Below are 17,970 nucleotides of genomic sequence, written 5' to 3'. Positions count from 1 at the left end.
AAATTTAAAAAAAATGTCACTTCACTGAATTTCGGCGATGATTCGATTACAATAATTAATAAAAATAACACATCAATCTTACTCTCCTGTTTTCTCCAACGCGTATACTTGAGCGAGCAATAAATCAAGTGGCAAGGTATACAATATTGCGAGTGTTTTTTTTTTGTTTTTTCCTAGCGGCGTAGCGAGAAGTAAAAGAGAAATGTGAGGAAGCGTCGGACTCGCCTCTCCGAACCACTCGTTTCGGGAGCAGCCTAGAGCTGAAAGTCCGTAAGCATCGTCAGCCCGTAGAGCAGTCGACGTAGTCCGTGTCAGTCGGTGTCAGTTCGCCGCTGCCAGCCAGGCGTAGGGGGCACGAGCAATGGCGCGTGTTGCGTGTGACTCTCGTCGATCCGAAGGCACGAATTACGACGATTGTTATTCGAGAACGTAACCAGTACAGCGGTACGCGTAAACGACGACGTCGCGAGACCGAATTGCACTGGCATACGTTCGCATACGTTAGCCGACAAGCTGCCGCGCAACTCGTTCTAATTCCTCTTCAAATGGGGGTTTCGAATTCATTCCAAGTTACGCTTTACTACGAACGTCGAGTCGAGTGCGACCCAGAGACGATCATCTCCGATCATCGACGTCATTGTTTACCATTGAGACATTGAGAGAAAGATAGAGAGAGAGAGAGAGAGAGCGAGAGGGGGAAGATTGCGTCTCTACGCACGCAAATTTCTCACACACTCACACCAAGATCCCGGATGATCTAGAAGTTATCCAAAATGGCTTCCACCGATCTATCGTTCGGTAAAACAAAACAAAATGCAAACACGGAGAATCAATCGTTAATTTGAAGAACGAAACAACGATCGAATAACATATTACTTTATCGTATGAAAATTGAATAAGCGCATATCGATTGCGAGGAAATTTTCGTAAACAAAAATTATGTATATGTAACTAACAATGAGCGTCGATCTGTTTGTTTCTATGTGAGATAAACAAGTTGAAAAAATTCACAACTATCTTACTTTTTCTCGTCGAATCATCGGTCTTTCTAGATTAATTTATTCTGCAGATGCCGTTTTCTTCATTCACCGTAATTTGTAGGTTCGATACCGGCGTTCTATAGGGAAGTTTACGAAAAGTGTTCACCGTCCGGAGGAAACGTCGAGAGGGAAGTGTTCAAGTCGCTACTCGTTAAATCTCAACTCAGCAGCTCTATACTCAGCCAGGTTCGTTGACAAGTTTCGTCCGTACACGTCCTCGTTAAAAGCCTACTTCTGTTCGTACACGCATCTACGAGCTAAATATTTTCAAAAGTACCGTTCGTCGTTCGTTCGTCGTCGTCACGAGCCAAGTCCGTCATAGCTGTAATCCCTCCACCTCCCCCCTTTTCCACGCATGCAGCGCGCGCTGTCACCGATCAATTTCACGTGGCTTGCGTATGGACTGATGACATTTTAATTACCTTTTGTTTCTTATCACATCAGTTTTATAATTATTTTTTTTATTTACTGAAGGAACAACGCAAGATATAGTATATTGTGTAATGAGGAGGCAAACTCGGTCTTTTCGGGCTGAAGACGAATATTGCAAATACGCGAGGCTTTTCGCTTTCGAGAGATTCTTTACATGACATGAGCATGTTACGCGTTTTTTCACGAAGCACGAAATTGAGGTTAGGGTAGCGTGATGTCAGGTCTTTTCGTGAGTACGCATGCGCGGAGTACAGAAAATACTACTTTTAACTTCTAGACTTACTCGACCGTCATAAAAACGGGTACTTTGATATATAGATAACGATGCAGACTGCATGTATGATTTTTAAGGAAACTACGAATGACCGAAAGAAAAATCGAGTGGACCATTACAGAAATAGATGATAATAAAAGGTGGGATGTCGATGATGACGGATAATTGATTGAAAATGAGAATAGTGTAACAGAAAATTATTGAATAATGCTCTTCGTCTACTTCTTATTTAGCATTATTCCTAGCTATCTAAGCTTATCATGGTACTAAAGAGAGCATCACTGGTAGTATTATCACATGGCGGAGTGGCGTTATCACTGTGTAACATTCCAGTTGTTGATAATGGTCGTTTGACGCCCCTTGTTACACATTGCTCTCTTTCTCGCTTTAATACCATCGCAAGTAATTTTTCTTGTTATTTTTGTTAATATATGTATTATCGTTGTTCAACAATCCGTATTATCGTAATTAGATAACATTTTTCTCGTTCCTGCAAACAGAGCCGTTTTGTTATTAATCTGAATATTAATCAGCCACGAACGATTTTAATGCTGCTGTATAGTATATGTGGATAAATGTTTGAACAGAACAATATTATTGCCGTTGAAGAAAGCCACAAAGCCAACCCAAAAGCATACCCTTTACATCCCTAATCACATTTTCTTGTTCTACATTAATTAGATGAAAGATGTAGACTGTAGAAGGAGAAAAAAATATATATTCTGAAAATTAATTTTTCACCACTCCTTTTCGCAAACTCAGAATCTGGTCCAACGTATTATAATTAATTATAAAGACTATTGACATGTGTAAAACATATTTTTATCTCATAAGAAAAATATTTTACGTATAATTATTTGTTGTATTGCAATGATGTTAAAGGAAAAATGATCTGAAACTCGTGAATTCCTTGAACACACATACTCGTGTGAATGTATTTCAAAACCAGTTATTCCACAAATGAACCAACGAGGAAAGTGTTTGGCCGTCGTACCAAAATAATCATCCTTGGTAAACACAAGAGTCCGTTAAGTATCTTCATTCTTTAATCATATATATAGTCTCGCGATCACTAAAACTGATTGTGTAATTAGATATAATGATTTGATAAATTCGTTTTTTTTTAAAAAAATATTTGAAGATCATGCTTAACATGGCTTGAGAATGAGCAACAAGACAGGATAACAGAGCTCCTTGTTTTACTGCTGATACCTAACAACGTTGCGAGCAGTAGAAAATAGTAAATTGCTTCTTCTTTTCCCTTCCTTCTCTATCTATCCATCCATCAATCATTCCTGTTCTTAGCTTGGTCTAGTCGTTTTCCTCTGCCTCTCTTCCCAATGCCAACGATAAGAAGAGATCCCCTCAAAAGAAAAATTTGTCGAAGCCCCGAGTAACTGGTACTTGGTGTCAGTAACAATAAGGTCAACGTATCTGTCATGCCCCTCATAAATTATTATTACATGTAATGTATGTTGACACCAATAGTCAACAGCAGTACATCACCTGTTGCTTCAGGCTTGGGCTTGTTCTATCCGGTAAATCCAGTTTAATAAACTTAAAATCGATTCAAAAGTTTATCACTCTCGGTTTTCCCTTTATTTTTCTTGCTTCTGTTATATTAGTCTAGTTATCATTACTGTTTTCATTCAGCGCAAAATATATCATACGGTAATTTTCTAACATTTTTGTTCTGTCTATCTGCTCTACTTCTAATTTGGTAATTTGGTGTTAATGAGTTTAAGTACCTCGTTTACCGCTCATCGTAACATCTTTGAAACGGGGATAGAATTCAAGTTTATTGGAATAGATTGCCTTGATCCACAAATTTGCAAATTAGCTCAAACTTTATTACAGTGCGATTTTGTTTCATCGCGTCACAATTACTCCTGAAATTACACACTTTGATATATTTTGACCAGATGACATCGAACGAAATGTGTAATACATAATGTGTCACAACTGTCAGGATTGATCTATCATCAATGTATCGATGGGCATGCAGACAAAAAAGTATGAAGATAAAAATTTTAAACAAATATCCCCCTTAATGTGTCGTTAATTTGGTATTTTTCACAGATTTGGGAGCTCGTGGATAGCAAAACTGGGTATTTAACAAGAAGTGGCCTCTACAAAGGTTTGGCATTGGTAGCTTTCGCTCAACAGGGTAAACAGCCGAGTGATAAGCTCTTGGAAATATCTGAATCTCAAGGTCTGGTTGAAATTTTGTTTGCCTTTCCCGTTTCCTCGTGATAAATTTTCTCTTATCTGTATGAACTTAAGACAACGGAAATGTTCTCGAAGTCCTTCCCTTCAGTGGTCAGCAATGATTATTTAACAAAAACTCATATGAAGCAATTTAGGAGACACAGAGAGCCTCCTCGAGTTTGTAAAAGAAGAAAACATTGACACATCTGTTTCAATTTTAAAATAGAATTGCCGGTACCTGTTCTCGGAGATCTGACCGAAGTTGTTCTCTTGGCTCAAAGGATGCACAAGGGATCAAACCCATCTAAACTGAATCTCACCTACACCGACATATGCAATCTAGATACTATTGAAGTGAATTTGGTACCCGAGAAGAAGGGGATATTCCTTAAGCATGTCGAATATCAAGTGACAAGTAAGGTACGATACTAAATAAAATTAGCTGGCGCGATGTTTTCATTCTAAAGTTGTAATGTGTACACTTCTCAGTGGCTTTATTATGTTTTCTTGCTCTACCATTTACAGAGGTTCAATTCTGTCGTCTACAGACGTTACAACGACTTTGTTTCCCTGCACGAACTTCTGCTAGCACGGTTTCCTTACAGGCTGATACCCAAGCTTCCACCAAAGAAAATAGTCGGAGGTGAGAGACAAAGAGAGAGCTAATACAATCATGGAGGCACTCTCCTTGAGATGTAATGTTAGTCTAAGTCCTTTGTATTTCAGCCGATTCTCAATTCCTTGAAGAACGGAGACGTTCGTTACTGAGATTCTTGACATTAATAGCGCGCCACCCATCGGTGAGCAAGGACCCGATAGTCCAATTTTTCTTCACATTTACCGGGGAAGAGACTCAGCATAAGATTCGTGAGGTGTTTAGACGGGTTCCGGATGAGTTTGCGACCTCGGAATTGTCCAGTCAAGCCAAAGAACTCGTACCCCCTGAGACGCTTACAGAATTTGCAAATAGCAGAGATCAGATTCGCGTCATATTGTCGGGGATATCGAGACTAAAGAACATTGCCGACTGTTTGGCGATCAGGTCTCACGGATATGCCGTGGATATGGCCGAGCTTGGAACACAACTCAACAACTTGGCCAACGAACCTCACGGCACAAGTGCCTGGGCGACGGGTGGATCGACGATTTGGAACGATATGAAGAAGGGATTCCACGTCATTTCAAAGTGAGAGAGTCAAAAGCATTGGCAAAAATAATTATCCACCATTTTAACTTCGAGAAAAACGGTTCAACGATGGCCCATTATTTTCAGAGAGTTCAGTCTACTTTCTACCAGAGCGTTACAGCAGGCTGTGATCGAGGAAAGCATGGTCTGCGAGAGGCTCAATTTGCTCCTTGATATTTTGATTGCGCATAGAGTTTTGTGCGAGCGACACGAGCGAGGAGTCAGTGCGGATCACCAGAGAGCCCTGTCGACTATGCTGTCTCTGAAGAAGCGACAAATGCAGGGCGTTATTCGTGGAACAGATGTAAGAAGTTTGCGTTTTCTGTTTCGACTGCTGAAGACACTGCCGTTCCAACTACTACAACAATTTATGTACGATTCTGAATAATTTCAGGCTGACACGGTCGAACATCTAGAAAATAAAATGGTGGCTCAAGAAACTGTGATTGCAAATGTCGAGTTGAGAAACGCCTTCTCACTTCACTGTTTACACATGGAAACGCAGCTGGTTCACGCCCACTTGGAAATTCTTGCCACAGTTCTACAGAGTCTCGTAAGCGTGCAGATACGCGGACATTCCGAAGTAAGTTGATCTGACTTTTTGTGAATGCTAATCCCTGGATGACCGTGTTTGGTAACTGAATAAGATTGCAATAAGCCACAAATGTAACACTGATAATTTTCTTGTGCGTTCACTCAGAGGATAATTTACTATGGAAATAGGTAAGATGTTACTAATTACGCATTTCAAACGCGTCGCGAGTTATTTGCTTAATTATATTGATGGCTGAAACAAACTATGGACAGTTTTAATTATGGTGAAAATATTTCCTTACAGCTTACGGAAGTCTGGAAATTGATTGAGCCAACGATAACAAAATGTTTACCAGAAAAATCAGCTGGCAGTTCAAACGGAGTGTCATAGCATTAATATTATTTCAGCATCGTTGGGGGGGGGGGGGGGGGTAAGATAATTTAAATATAGATATTACTGACTTGAGATACTCCATTATTATTATTTTTTTTGTTATTTAATTCAATTCTCATATTCTTTACCATATCTAATTAATTCTTTCAACTATTATTTGTTCATCGCAGGACAGAAGTGTAAAGTAATATTTTAAGTCACGCGTTACGTTATTTTATAGCAGTTCGTGTTCAAAGAAACTCGTGGCAGTTATACATATTTTTTGGTATATGTATATATACTTAGCAAAGTCTTTAACTGTCCAATTCGAATCGCAAGTGACAATCCTGATATTATTAACGTTTTGTGCAATAACTACAATATACTGTACATGCAATGTACCTGGTCGAAAATTCAATGCATAATTAGAGTAGTAGTTCTAGGTGTACGCAAAAGTTTTTAAAGGTATACATAATTAATTTCTCATCTCTTGCTAAATCTTGCAAAATCAAGACGATTTGGAAAAGAACGGTAAATAGCTCGAATTTATGTAAATTCAATCATTGTCTGAATACAGAAGATTAGAAACTTAGATGCAAGTCATTCAAGGTATAATGTATGTAATAGTGATTCGATTATGCAACATGCAAAAAATACAAATAGAATGAGACAAAAGTGGTTGAATGCATGTTTTAAATTCGAAGCCTAGAATACTCTGGGGGGATACGGAAGCTAGTAATTATTATTACAGAGATTGTTAAAAAAAAAGGTTGAATTGCCCTGCCTTTAGACATACACATCATATACTCATCGATAACTGAATTATTGTCGGATATTTTATTCTAATGTAATTTTCTCATAGCTCAAACTGAAAAAAAAAAAAACATTCCTTGTTGTGTACTTAAATATATTTTATAATCGTTGATTCAGAGGGTTATTTTTATAGGTGTCAAGTTATTATTACTATCATTACTATACGTAAAGTTAAAATCGTGTCAGCTATTTGAATTCATGGCATAAGATTATTATTCATGATATAATTTATAATTTGTAATTTATATAAAGATGATCAATATAATTGCATATGTGCAAGCAATAATATGTATATACGTTAAATATTGATAATATTTTGATTTATTTTTACGCGTGTCGTGATAATAATTTTGTGCTCAGGTTTATTATTTCTCGTATATTTTTTAACATTCCGTACAACCCTTATCAAAAAAAAAAGTCACTCCGGATGACTTTTTGGACCAAGTTATACATTTAAACGATCTCTGACTAAAACTTGAACCCCTTCAAACCTCAATGCTGGTACGAAAGTGATGCAAAAGCTCATGTATTCGAATGTTTGTTTTTTTTCTCGGCGCAAAATTTTTGCAAGTTTAGCCATAAGGCATGCAAACGTAATTCAAGATACCGTTTCGAGAAACAGGAGGGGTAAGAAGTTAAAAAAAAAAAAACAGTGACTCAACGCCTTGGATAAATATTGCAAAACATTTGTGAATATCTGCTAAATATTGTTAAATTAGAAGAATACTGTGACTACCTTATGTTGTATGTTTGTTCATCCACGCATCGTTGAGTCCAGCGGTATAGAGATTGGCCGTGTTTCGGGAGCTTTTCATGTTCAAAATTCGTAGTAACCTGACGATAAATAATTTTTAGTTATTATTTAGATTGTACTAAGTAGCAGAAATATAATAAATCAGAATTCAAATTACCACCGAAAATTATTTTACCGAATCGAGACACGAAAAAATAGGCCCGCAGTTTCATAGATCAGATGATTTACGTTTTCCTAATTGAAATGATATGCGTGAATACTTACCAAATATATGTGTACGATACTTTCTGTCGCGACGCTCAGCCTCTCGCACATGAACTTGGACGCGAAAGATAATTCTTCCCACCGATGGATGAGTGTTTACGAGCTTTAAAAATCAAAAGAATTCAATCGTCAAACTGTAACGCGTCGAATAAGGGAAGATGTGGGAAGATGTAACGGTTTTTTGGAAACAATTGAAAATCGGCGGTGAAGAGCGAGCGTCTCGCTGCGCCTCTTGCGGCCGTAAATTGTACGGTTGGCAGGCCTGTCGGTACGCCCGTGATCTCAGATGTTCGTATGCTCTAAGCCCGTGATACCCGCTACCCATAATTCAGTTCGGTCGACGTCACGAGTAGAGCAGGCGAAGGAGGAACGGAGGTTGAGGTTGAGGCTAGCTCACTCGCTCCTGCAAGTATCGCGATTGGCAATTGTCTTTTCTATGGATCGGAGACAGCACGACCTATCCCCCTCGCCGTCGTCGATCCGTAATACCAGTATACCATATCATCATCATCAAGCTCGGATCGTAGCAATGGCCGCGTACTAAATGAGCGAGCGATCAGCAAAGCCTGGGTATTATCGCCTGAGAACATAAAGAAAAGTAGAAAAATACACGTCGTCGTCGTCGTCGTCGTCGTCGACGTCGTCGTCTTGGTTCTCGCCCCGGCGTAGATTCGCTACCAGTTGCGACACGGGGTCGGTTCTCTGCTTGTCCTCGGATCAGCCAGTTAGCGATAAACATTGCGACGTTATACGCGATAACTCTCCACTCGATAAGGGGGAATAATACACAATCAGCGAGCCATGAGCGAGGACAGGAGCGATGAGGATCCCATAATGGATCTGTGGTACACGAATTGGGAACAACAATGCGTCGAGGCTATCGAGGCAGAGCCAGACTACGAGGGGCAGCTCCACACATCTAAGGAATTGTACTCGCACCAGATATGGACGGGGTTTCAGACGACAGCCTCAGCCATAGCCCAGCTGTACAAAGGTCGATATCCGCCTCACGGAACAAAATAAGATCCAAAAAAAAGAACAAACACCATTTTTACACTATGTCCCATTGCACCTGAGAATAGCTTCGCCTTCTCCATCCCATCACACCCATCCGTTTGTCAATGCGCTAACAAAATCAAACGTCATTCGCTCTGCTCATCGCCTTGCTTCAACCTTTCAAATTGCATTGCAGATCGGACACAGGGTGCATCTTTGTGGATTCCCTTTCAAACCGCAGCTGGAACTGTCACATCGCTTTATAAAGGTTCGTCACCACGATTCTTAGAATTAACAACGACACTTGTGTATTATGGCCAGATTATGAAACTTGTGTCACATTGTGTCTGTCCTTTGTTCATTGTATGCATTCTCGTATCGATGTGTTTTTTCTTTTCCGTTAATTTTATAACCCTACGTTCTTACACTTCCTTTTTTTCACCGCTCGTGCGGTTCAACAGACTCTGTTGAGGGAATGCGAAGATGCAGCGACATCGGCGCTGAAATGGGCAGGCAGAAACGTAGCAAAGAAATAATGAACTGGGCACGAAAAAAGCGACGTACCATCAGGAGGGAGGACCTTCTTGCTTATCTCGCGGGCAAACCTCCGCCGCCACGGCCTCATTCTCACAGGTAAGACATCGGATAAAAATTTTAGGTGAGAAAAGAAATACCATAAGATCGATCTATGGCAGTCCTCAATTTCCTGCTCAGTTTCATCTTGTGATACATAAGCGCTCATGAGACAAGCGTCGATTGCCTTTGCCAAGTTATTTCTTGTCGCTTCAGCCATTTTTTATTGTCTCGTTACTGTTTTTGGGCAAATAATTAAGAGGTGATTGTTCATGTGACGACACAGTCTTTGTCTTCCGTGTTACTCTTTTTTACTTTTGTTGAAATCACTTTTTTTACACCATCTCATGCTTATTTATCGATCAGTGTTAACAATACGTGAGATCTGTCTTTTTTTGGGCTACTTTTCTGACGTCCTTGGTTTTTTTTTTTTCCTCAAAACTATGGAGCAATGCATAATCAGCGCGACACGTGAGATATTTAATTCTAAAATAATTATTCTTCCCCTCTTTAGAAGTTCACCAAAGCCCCGCATGATGGTTTGCGGTTCTCCTCCATCGCAGAGTCCTACGCCTAGTATGGTAGTATCGCCAGCGCCAACATCTGGAAACGACGGAGACCCAGAACTTCACACGTTTAGAGAAGCTATCGCTTTATCTGGTAAGAAACATTGTTATTAATTCCTGGCAATGCTTTTGGCGGTTCCTTCCCCTTCCGACCTCTTTTTGCCGTTCAATATTTTGGCGACGAGACCTTCTGTCATACTCGAAAAATTGGTCATTCCAGGTTCTCCTATATCGCGCCGTGCCGGTAGACAAGCGGAATTGTCAGCCTTCATAAGCAGCGAATTTGCCCGGCATCATAAACGGCCGGCTTCGCATGATGTGGATATGGGATCGCCAACGCACAAACGTCCACGTTTTATGTAACGGCGTCGTGCAAAGTAGAATCGCTCCTTCCTACCCTGCCGTTCCCTCCGTTCCCTACAATCCCCTGTTAATTAACAATAAGTCATTTATTGATTGATTAATTGTTCAGCCCTCCGAAAACACACACGACTCACGCACACTCACACTCACGCGTACACACATACGGCTCCCGGCTAGGTGTAATTATTTCATAATCAAATTTACAAAGATTTTATACAAGAAAATTAGGACAAACTACTAATAAGTTACCGCTACGCGATCCGGCGTGACAACATCTATAGCGATCGTTTAGAAAACTGATATATATCGTCGTTTATTCTCCGTCAGCATATTTCTTGAAAACTGAGAAGAAAAACTATTTTTTAATTTTCGTTTTTATTTTATTTAGTCAATGCATTGCATTATAATCACCTTATCTCTCAGATCGCGGACAATGAGGAAATGATCAACAACCAAAAACGAATCTCTTATCTTTTCTTTTTTTTCTTTTTAGACCCAGCGTCCACACCATTCATTTCGAACAGTTTGCTGTAATATTGTCAACTGAATAGTCATTTGAGAACACATATACATATATATAATATACACAGTTTTTTCTCTTCTCAATTTTGTTACTCACAGATACGTGCCTACGCGGAGAATTCTGACTCGTGTAAGTTTGGTAAACAATTAATTGATAATAGTAATATTATAATATCTATACGCATTTCTAATCTTGTATGCAAAAATATACCTCTACGCATGTGTATAAAATCTTTGAATCTTTACGCTTTAAAGCGCGCGCAAATACTAATATTTTATATACGCGTTTGACGAACCTAAAGTGCGTTGTTGCATTCGCGTAAATGAAATACTGTTGTTGTTTTGATTTATATAGTATATACGTATATGTGTATATACACACGCAGACCATAAGTAAGGTTTTTTTTTTTTTTTGTTTTGTTTCTCATAGCCAACCTACAATTGATTTGCCATTTTCAATGTATTATGGCTTAACGTGATATATCATCACTAATATTATTCGTTGAAGAAAAAGAAATTTCTCTTTACGACATGTTAATTTATCATGTGATCAGAAAATTTGAGGTCTCACCATCATGCTGCACGCATTGTCCATTTTTTTTTTTTGCAAGACATTGCATCGTTTTGTAACAGTTCATATCTGTTGACGGCTGTTTTTTTTTTCGTTCTACCCCCCCTTTGTTAGGATTACAGGCAGAAACTCGCTTACCCGATATATATTTTCTTTTTATCATTATCTGACACGTCCATCTCATCCGAGCACTTTGTCTCAACCGAGGTGTATTCTCGGATAAAACCGAATAAATTGTTATACCTATATATGAAGTAGTCTTGTATGGCTACTTTGTTTGGAAACTATTAAGTATTCATCAAGCTTTCACGTTTCTGTTTTATGAAATTTTATGATTACTTTATCAAGTTATACAAAAATACTAGAAATTGTTTGGTTGTATATGTTCTTCGTGCGATCCGAGATTTCACTTATACGCGTTGAGTTCTCCCCACATTATCTCGAATAAACGAGATTCTACTGTATATTTATATATATATTGAAACGAAACCTAAAATGTTTTTGTTTATTTTTGTTGTTTATTTTTTTTTTTCATATATATAAATTTAATAATAATTATTATTACTGTTAGTGTTGTTGTTGTTGTTGTTGTTGTTGTTGTTGTTTTTGTTGTTATTGTTGTTATTGATTTGATTTTTTTTTTTTTTTCGGTATATAAAGAAAAAACGAGGTACCTAAATCGAACTGAAATCTTACTAACAAATAACGTCAACGATAATATGTTACATCACGATTAATTTCTTGCGATAATAATATTTGTAAAAGAACAAAAAGAAATTTGTGTGAATTTCAATACGAATCACTCACAATTATACACGGGAAGTTTAATTTTACCATTCTTAATTACTTCGAAATTTTGTCGATTGCAAAAATTTTACTTATCGTGCAGAACAACCGCAGAAATCAATGACGGATCTTGAGACGTAGTATCCATCGACATTCTGTCTCTGTTACAATCTCTCTCTCACTCTCCGTGTATGTATACATTGTATATGTAGTTTTAATTTTTGTAACACTAGATTACCTTAAGTGACTTAAAAGAAAAAACAGTCCAAGTTGGATAAAATACGAACAAGAGGAAGAGAAAATATTGAAACAAAGTAAAAGAAAAAAGAAAGAAAAAATGAAAAAGCCGTATAATATTTATTGTAAAGTCTTTGTAAAATTGATTGGTAACGCGACATTCGAACACTAGCAAAACGAGTCTGCTGGGGCACAGCGGTAATTTGATGACATTATTATTGTTACTATTCTTTTTATTCGTACTACGTACTAACTTATTTACTTACTTAGCTTAATTCTTTCTTCTTCTCTCTTTGTTTATGGACCTCAGGTCGAATGCAATAGTTTTATATATTGTACAAATACCAATCCGGACGTATAATTCAAGTTTTCTGATATTCGGAACTGACGTTACCTAAATCAACGTCCGAATCTTATTTCGCAGTATTTTCAATGCACCATTATCGTGCTTCTCTCTGTGATTTCTTGTTTTAATACCATTAAAACAAATCTGTGATCCAGCTTCAAAATGATTTCAAATAATACAAAGTGTCATTATAGAAACATGATGAAAATTTTCTTGTATCTATTATCGTGGTTTCAGAATTGAATATCGATTATCTGAATTATTCGTTGATATGTTTTATTTTTATTTTTTAATTGGCAATAAAACCAAATTATTGATATACATAAAATTTCAATCAAGCGGTTCGCGGATATATATTCTCAAACTTATATCCAACAAACAGGTACAATTTTCCGTTTCCTCCAATAAAAATTGGAAGAAAGAGGAAACAAAACAAAATAAAAAAATAAAAAAGAAGTTCAGTTGTCTGTCGAGTTAAATTATGGCGACAGATTTTTTTCTGCCAAGTGTGCACGTGCATATACACACACACACACACACGCGCGCGCGCGCGCGCACACACGCACACAAACAAAAAAAAACCTTGCAAAGGGAGAAGCAAGTCGTTGTTATTTGGTTGTAAATATAGCGTATATTATTATTATTATTATTATTATTACTACTACTGCTACTACTACTACTACTACTACTACTACTACTATTAACTTTTTTCACAGTTATTAATTATCAAATAATTATTACAACTATGATTATAATGATTAATATTGAATATTATTCAATAGCTTTAGGCGTTTAATATTTATCGATATAATATTAATAATAATAATAATTAACAAATCGTACATTACATTTAGAGATTCATATTTGTATATACATAATATGTATATATTATTATATATTATATATACTTTTTTTTGCCGCTACTTTGGATTTTATAAAAATCCGAAGGTTGTTTTCGTTTGTATTTTTTTTTTTTTTATTTTGTATGGCCTGACTTTTATGCGTTTTATTTTTATGTTTATTAAATTATTACTGAATTTATTGTACATTGAATGGGCCGTGATCATTTAACATTGTAAAACCCGGTGACCAGAATTGAAATTTTTTTTTTTCTCTTGTACCATTGGAGAAGTTACAAAAAAATTACTTTCTGAAAATAGTCAACACGTACTTTATTTTTGTTTCCGTTTCATTTAGCATCGATAGATGCTCATTGAGTTTTCTTTTGAACTCTGCTCGTTGTTGATTGTAAGAAATTTTGCAAAAATGTGGCTTCCTGTTGATTCGTAACGAGGCAATTTAGTAAGCGTTCAATAAGGTAACAGCTAGGTATTTGTATACGTACATACATACTATCTAAAAAAAAAAATAATAAATACTTGTGTAATTTGTAGAATAAAAATGAATAGAAGAATATATTGATTAGATAAAAAACGAGGACGAATTCTTGCATAATAACGCAGATATTTTTCGTATTGAGATGTACCAAGGTTAAAAAAAGAAAATGAAAAAAAAGTAAAGAGGTGAAAGAAAATCAAAAGGACTGGCAAATGTTGCGGGGAATGAATTTTTAATACTTAAAGCTTTAGATGCGAGAAAATAATTAATTATTACATACCTACCCTTTACGTATAAAGAAATTTGAAAGTGAATGACGAGAAAAAAGAAAGAGCAAATTGAATAAGAAAAAAAAACATTCAAATAAAAGTTCATAGGTGTATAATATGACAACAATGAATTGTTATTGTAAAACTCTAGTTAGTGACCTTAAAATTGGGTGAAGAAAAGAAAGAAAAAATAAAGCAGACAATGAAAAGTAATTTGTCCATCGGGCAATTCATGCTGGAGGAATAATTTTATTATTCTGTACCATATCGTGTATAAATATAAACATACTAATTGTAATTATAAGTATGTCTCACTATTATATACACGCTAATTAAAAATAATCTAAATACTTTCACCAACGTATACATATATAGGTATAAAGTATTTTTATTCGCAGTAAAAATGCGGTTTACGATCTAGAGGCAAGTGATGAAAAACAAATGGAAAACAATATATAGAGAGAAAATATACATGCATGTTCTCAACTTTGTCAGTTTTTACTTTTCAATACTGAAAAAGGAATGAAAAAATCAAATCCCAGCCGCGCGGAACTAAAACTGTGTAACTTAGGCGAGAGACACGGGGAGAATATTATGACGAATAAGTATCATCTAATCAACACTTCTGTTGAAATAATTTCTTACGAATATAAACTTTTACCACCCACATACGTATATTATAAATGTTGCCTCTAGTTTGTGGATTTTCTATATATTTTTCTCCATTTTGTCTTTGGTTTTACGCGCATCCTTCATCTCTTACTCAATCTAAAGAAGCTTGTATATTTTTGCGTCTCTTGTTTTTACATAATGTGCACATATAATACCTATAATAATTATTTATAAATAAAAGAAATTACGAAACGTTCGGGTATAGTACTTCTGAAAAAGAATTTTTCAGTGCCTCGGCCAGCCTATTAATTTAATAATATACATTTTAGTTGATAGAAATTGACTCTGCTATGTAAATTGTAGCATTATTTTTTTCCTTTTATCTACTACTGAAATTCGGCAACAATATTGTCCTGAAATATATTTACTTTCCACTTTTTACGTCATCAATGACCAAATTAATTTACGTTTACAATTTAGAGGTAAGAGTAGTACTAAGAAAATAATCTATATACATTTAATATTGCATGTCTGGTCTCTATCGCCTAAAACATCTCAACTTCTCTGACGACGTACAAGTAGATACGTGCGCAAAGAATATGATAATCATACATCAAAGTCGGTGAGCATCGTATGACATGTCAAAAAAAATTGTGGGATTATTTGACTCGTATTCATATAATGTACTATTTCAGTCAATTATCAGTACGTTTTACGAATCCTCAAAAATTTTCGTAAAAATTTGTGTCATACTACGGACCATTTATCTTCTCTCAACTTCTAAAATACTTTTAAATACCAGAATTCGAACTAAGAATTTTTACTCAATTCATTGGTATTCATAACTCGATGATTTTTTTTTTGGTTCTATCGATTAATTCTCAAATATAGAATAACGTAAATATCAATACAAAAAATATTTTCACCTGGGCATGATGATCGGTCTTGGCCTTCTTATCGCTAGTCATTTTATTCTTAACGTATAACAAAATTAGATTTACAGTACATAGAAAAATAATTCCGTTTTATGCAATATTCATTTCTTAAGCTTCATCAATTTTTGTAACTACAATGATAAAAATCTCGTATATACATATATGTATATATAATATGAATATCTTTACACAATTTGATTCAATATTTAAGTGTAAAATGCAAGTTCGGTATAGATCAGTGGATAAAATTTTTTCCTAAGATCGAAAATATTACGAAAAAAAATCTTCATCCGACTCGTCAGATGTGAAAGTTAACCTGCTAGAATTGACCGATTTTTTTGTGCTCGTTCCACTGTCATCCGGTAAATCTAATGCAAAACTATCGCTATCTCTTTTACGACTAGTTGACGGTCTGCTGTTTGTGGCAGAATTGCTGTATCCCGAAGTGCTGACGTTATTAGACTTCTTCTGCTCATGCTTAGCTGTCTCCTTCTCAGATGCATCGCTGTCGTCAGTCTGTGCCTGGAAGACTTCCTCGTCTTTGGGCTCGGCCTTATCGCGCGTCTTGCTCTGCAGCTCCCTGATCTTTGCCTTCTTTAAATTCAAAACAATTATGAATTTGGAATACAAGTCCTTTTCCATTTCATTCTTCAGCGTGACCGTTTCCTCTAGTTTCTCTTCCAACCGTTGTCGCGATGTCTTCACCTCCCTGACTTCTGTCTCCAGACGCTCGACCGAGCTTTCCAGCTGCCTGTTGTGCAGCACAAACTTCTTCAGTATATCTGGAAAGACTTGAGCCAAGGGCGTAGATTTGACGCCGATCAGTCCCTGGTTCCAAGTACCTCGCTTCCATCTCAGCTTTGAATCTTTGAAAAAGAATTGGACACTCTCGTCGCGACCCGACAAGGCCTCACGTGTTCCACTCAAATATTCTATTCGCGTCTTTGACAATTCTTTGGCAAAGTTATCGATTTCCTCGAGTCCCATCTGGAAAATTTTACATTTGCAATTACTTGGCTGAAAGAAACTGCTCTGCTTGTGGAGCGCGTTATCACCTCGCCGATCAACGGATTCGAATCCGAGTCCGGAAATATCGTGATTTTCAATCCTGTATCCAGCCATTCTATGAAAAGCGTCATTAACTGATTTTCATATTTATTTATCACACAACACGTGCTGATATCCGATTCCCCCATTTCGTCCAGCGGTTGACGTTACTGTACGATGTATGGTAAAAGAGGAATTCTATTTCAAAGGAAACCGATTCGTAGTTCTCTGTAAGTAAGACAATGAATTGTATTGAATTGAATTTATTAACCAAAATATACATCAAATTGAGGCATCACACAGAGATGCATATAATATCTGTGTTGGGTGGCAATACGGGAAGATAGTTCAGAAAAATAAGTACAAAAGCTATGAAAATAGTTCATGCAAAAAAATACATAATAGGAGGATTGGTTGCAAATATTATTGTTGTTAGTTGTTGCTATTATTATTTATCCAGGTATTTACATTTGATTGTACGAAATTTTAGACCATTTACGAAACGCACCGTTTCATTAAGTTATGTCAGACGCACCTATTTTAGGTTACGCTACGTTAGTTACGTTGTGTCATAGAGTGACATGTGACCCTAATAATATAATCTGATTCAACTCTGCTCTATAATATCATAAAAATATGCTCATCAATTATGTTTTTATTGTAAAATGCTTGCATGCAAATAATCTATCCGCATTCGAAATCATTCGGTATTCAACTTTCGAGCAGTGTTGCGATTTCACGTGTATCCATTTGTCCGGTGTAATCTAAGTACATAAATTATTATATAAAAGTCCATAAACGCGACAAGGAGAAAAATAATTCTTAAGACGAGTTTCAAATTTTCTTTGACCCTTTAAAAATTTCATAACGGTACTTTTATTTTTCTTACTTATTACAATTAGCGACGAATCGAATTTCTTTAACATTGGCA

The 17,970-nt window shown here is 36.5% G+C and overlaps 3 protein-coding genes across 7 annotated transcripts; 2 read left to right on the top strand and 1 right to left on the bottom strand.

Annotated features, from left to right (window-relative positions):
- The first annotated feature begins 300 nt into the window (after nucleotides 1-300).
- LOC124308585 (sorting nexin-8-like) lies at nucleotides 301-7,770 on the top strand. 5 transcript variants are annotated; one of them, XM_046771413.1, is made up of 10 exons: nucleotides 301-798; nucleotides 1,102-1,226; nucleotides 3,826-3,958; nucleotides 4,181-4,374; nucleotides 4,480-4,597; nucleotides 4,681-5,140; nucleotides 5,228-5,444; nucleotides 5,535-5,723; nucleotides 5,841-5,863; nucleotides 5,979-7,770. In XM_046771413.1, the coding sequence occupies exons 1-10, from the start codon at nucleotides 774-776 to the stop codon at nucleotides 5,998-6,000; spliced, it is 1,506 nt and encodes a 501-aa protein (XP_046627369.1). In that variant the 5' UTR covers nucleotides 301-773; the 3' UTR covers nucleotides 6,001-7,770. The 5 variants fall into 5 exon arrangements, with proteins under 5 accessions (XP_046627369.1, XP_046627368.1, XP_046627371.1 ...); XM_046771415.1 differs by lacking the exon at nucleotides 5,841-5,863 and adding an exon at nucleotides 2,629-2,757 and having other exon boundaries at nucleotides 304-798; nucleotides 1,070-1,226; XM_046771414.1 differs by lacking the exon at nucleotides 5,841-5,863 and adding an exon at nucleotides 2,629-2,769 and having other exon boundaries at nucleotides 304-798; nucleotides 1,070-1,226.
- A 428-nt stretch (nucleotides 7,771-8,198) lies between these two features.
- On the top strand, nucleotides 8,199-11,983 carry LOC124308595 (UPF0472 protein C16orf72 homolog). The gene is made up of 5 exons (XM_046771430.1): nucleotides 8,199-8,872; nucleotides 9,071-9,142; nucleotides 9,336-9,507; nucleotides 9,962-10,107; nucleotides 10,234-11,983. The coding sequence occupies exons 1-5, from the start codon at nucleotides 8,680-8,682 to the stop codon at nucleotides 10,374-10,376; spliced, it is 726 nt and encodes a 241-aa protein (XP_046627386.1). The 5' UTR covers nucleotides 8,199-8,679; the 3' UTR covers nucleotides 10,377-11,983.
- A 2,691-nt stretch (nucleotides 11,984-14,674) lies between these two features.
- LOC124308593 (DNA repair protein XRCC4-like) lies at nucleotides 14,675-17,923 on the bottom strand. The gene is made up of 2 exons (XM_046771428.1): nucleotides 17,048-17,923; nucleotides 14,675-16,979 (listed from the first exon to the last, which is right to left on the bottom strand). The coding sequence occupies exons 1-2, from the start codon at nucleotides 17,186-17,188 to the stop codon at nucleotides 16,263-16,265; spliced, it is 858 nt and encodes a 285-aa protein (XP_046627384.1). The 5' UTR covers nucleotides 17,189-17,923; the 3' UTR covers nucleotides 14,675-16,262.
- Between the last annotated feature and the right edge of the window lie 47 nt (nucleotides 17,924-17,970).

The sequence above is a fragment of the Neodiprion virginianus genome, chromosome 7 (assembly GCF_021901495.1).
Source record: "Neodiprion virginianus isolate iyNeoVirg1 chromosome 7, iyNeoVirg1.1, whole genome shotgun sequence".
Taxonomy (NCBI): Eukaryota; Metazoa; Arthropoda; class Insecta; order Hymenoptera; family Diprionidae; genus Neodiprion; species Neodiprion virginianus.
Note: the sequence above shows the minus strand (reverse complement) of the source record. Positions and strands in the feature narration are given on the sequence as shown.

What these genes read in the sequence shown, in the direction of transcription:
- LOC124308585 (XM_046771412.1), top strand. Translation starts at nt 774, where the DNA reads ATGGCTTCCACCGATCTATCGTTCG. An exon ending in GGATTCCACGTCATTTCAAA is followed by an intron (nt 5,141 to 5,227) that starts GTGAGAGAGTCA and finishes CATTATTTTCAG; the next exon opens with AGAGTTCAGTCTACTTTCTA. An exon ending in GCGTTATTCGTGGAACAGAT is followed by an intron (nt 5,445 to 5,534) that starts GTAAGAAGTTTG and finishes GAATAATTTCAG; the next exon opens with GCTGACACGGTCGAACATCT.
- LOC124308593 (XM_046771428.1), bottom strand. Translation starts at nt 17,188, where the DNA reads ATGGGGGAATCGGATATCAGCACGTGTTGTGTGATAAATAAATATGAA. An exon ending in CGAATCCGTTGATCGGCGAG is followed by an intron (nt 16,980 to 17,047) that starts GTGATAACGCGC and finishes AAAATTTTCCAG; the next exon opens with ATGGGACTCGAGGAAATCGA.
- LOC124308595 (XM_046771430.1), top strand. Translation starts at nt 8,680, where the DNA reads ATGAGCGAGGACAGGAGCGATGAGGATCCCATAATGGATCTGTGGTAC. An exon ending in CATAGCCCAGCTGTACAAAG is followed by an intron (nt 8,873 to 9,070) that starts GTCGATATCCGC and finishes ATTGCATTGCAG; the next exon opens with ATCGGACACAGGGTGCATCT. An exon ending in CCACGGCCTCATTCTCACAG is followed by an intron (nt 9,508 to 9,961) that starts GTAAGACATCGG and finishes TCCCCTCTTTAG; the next exon opens with AAGTTCACCAAAGCCCCGCA.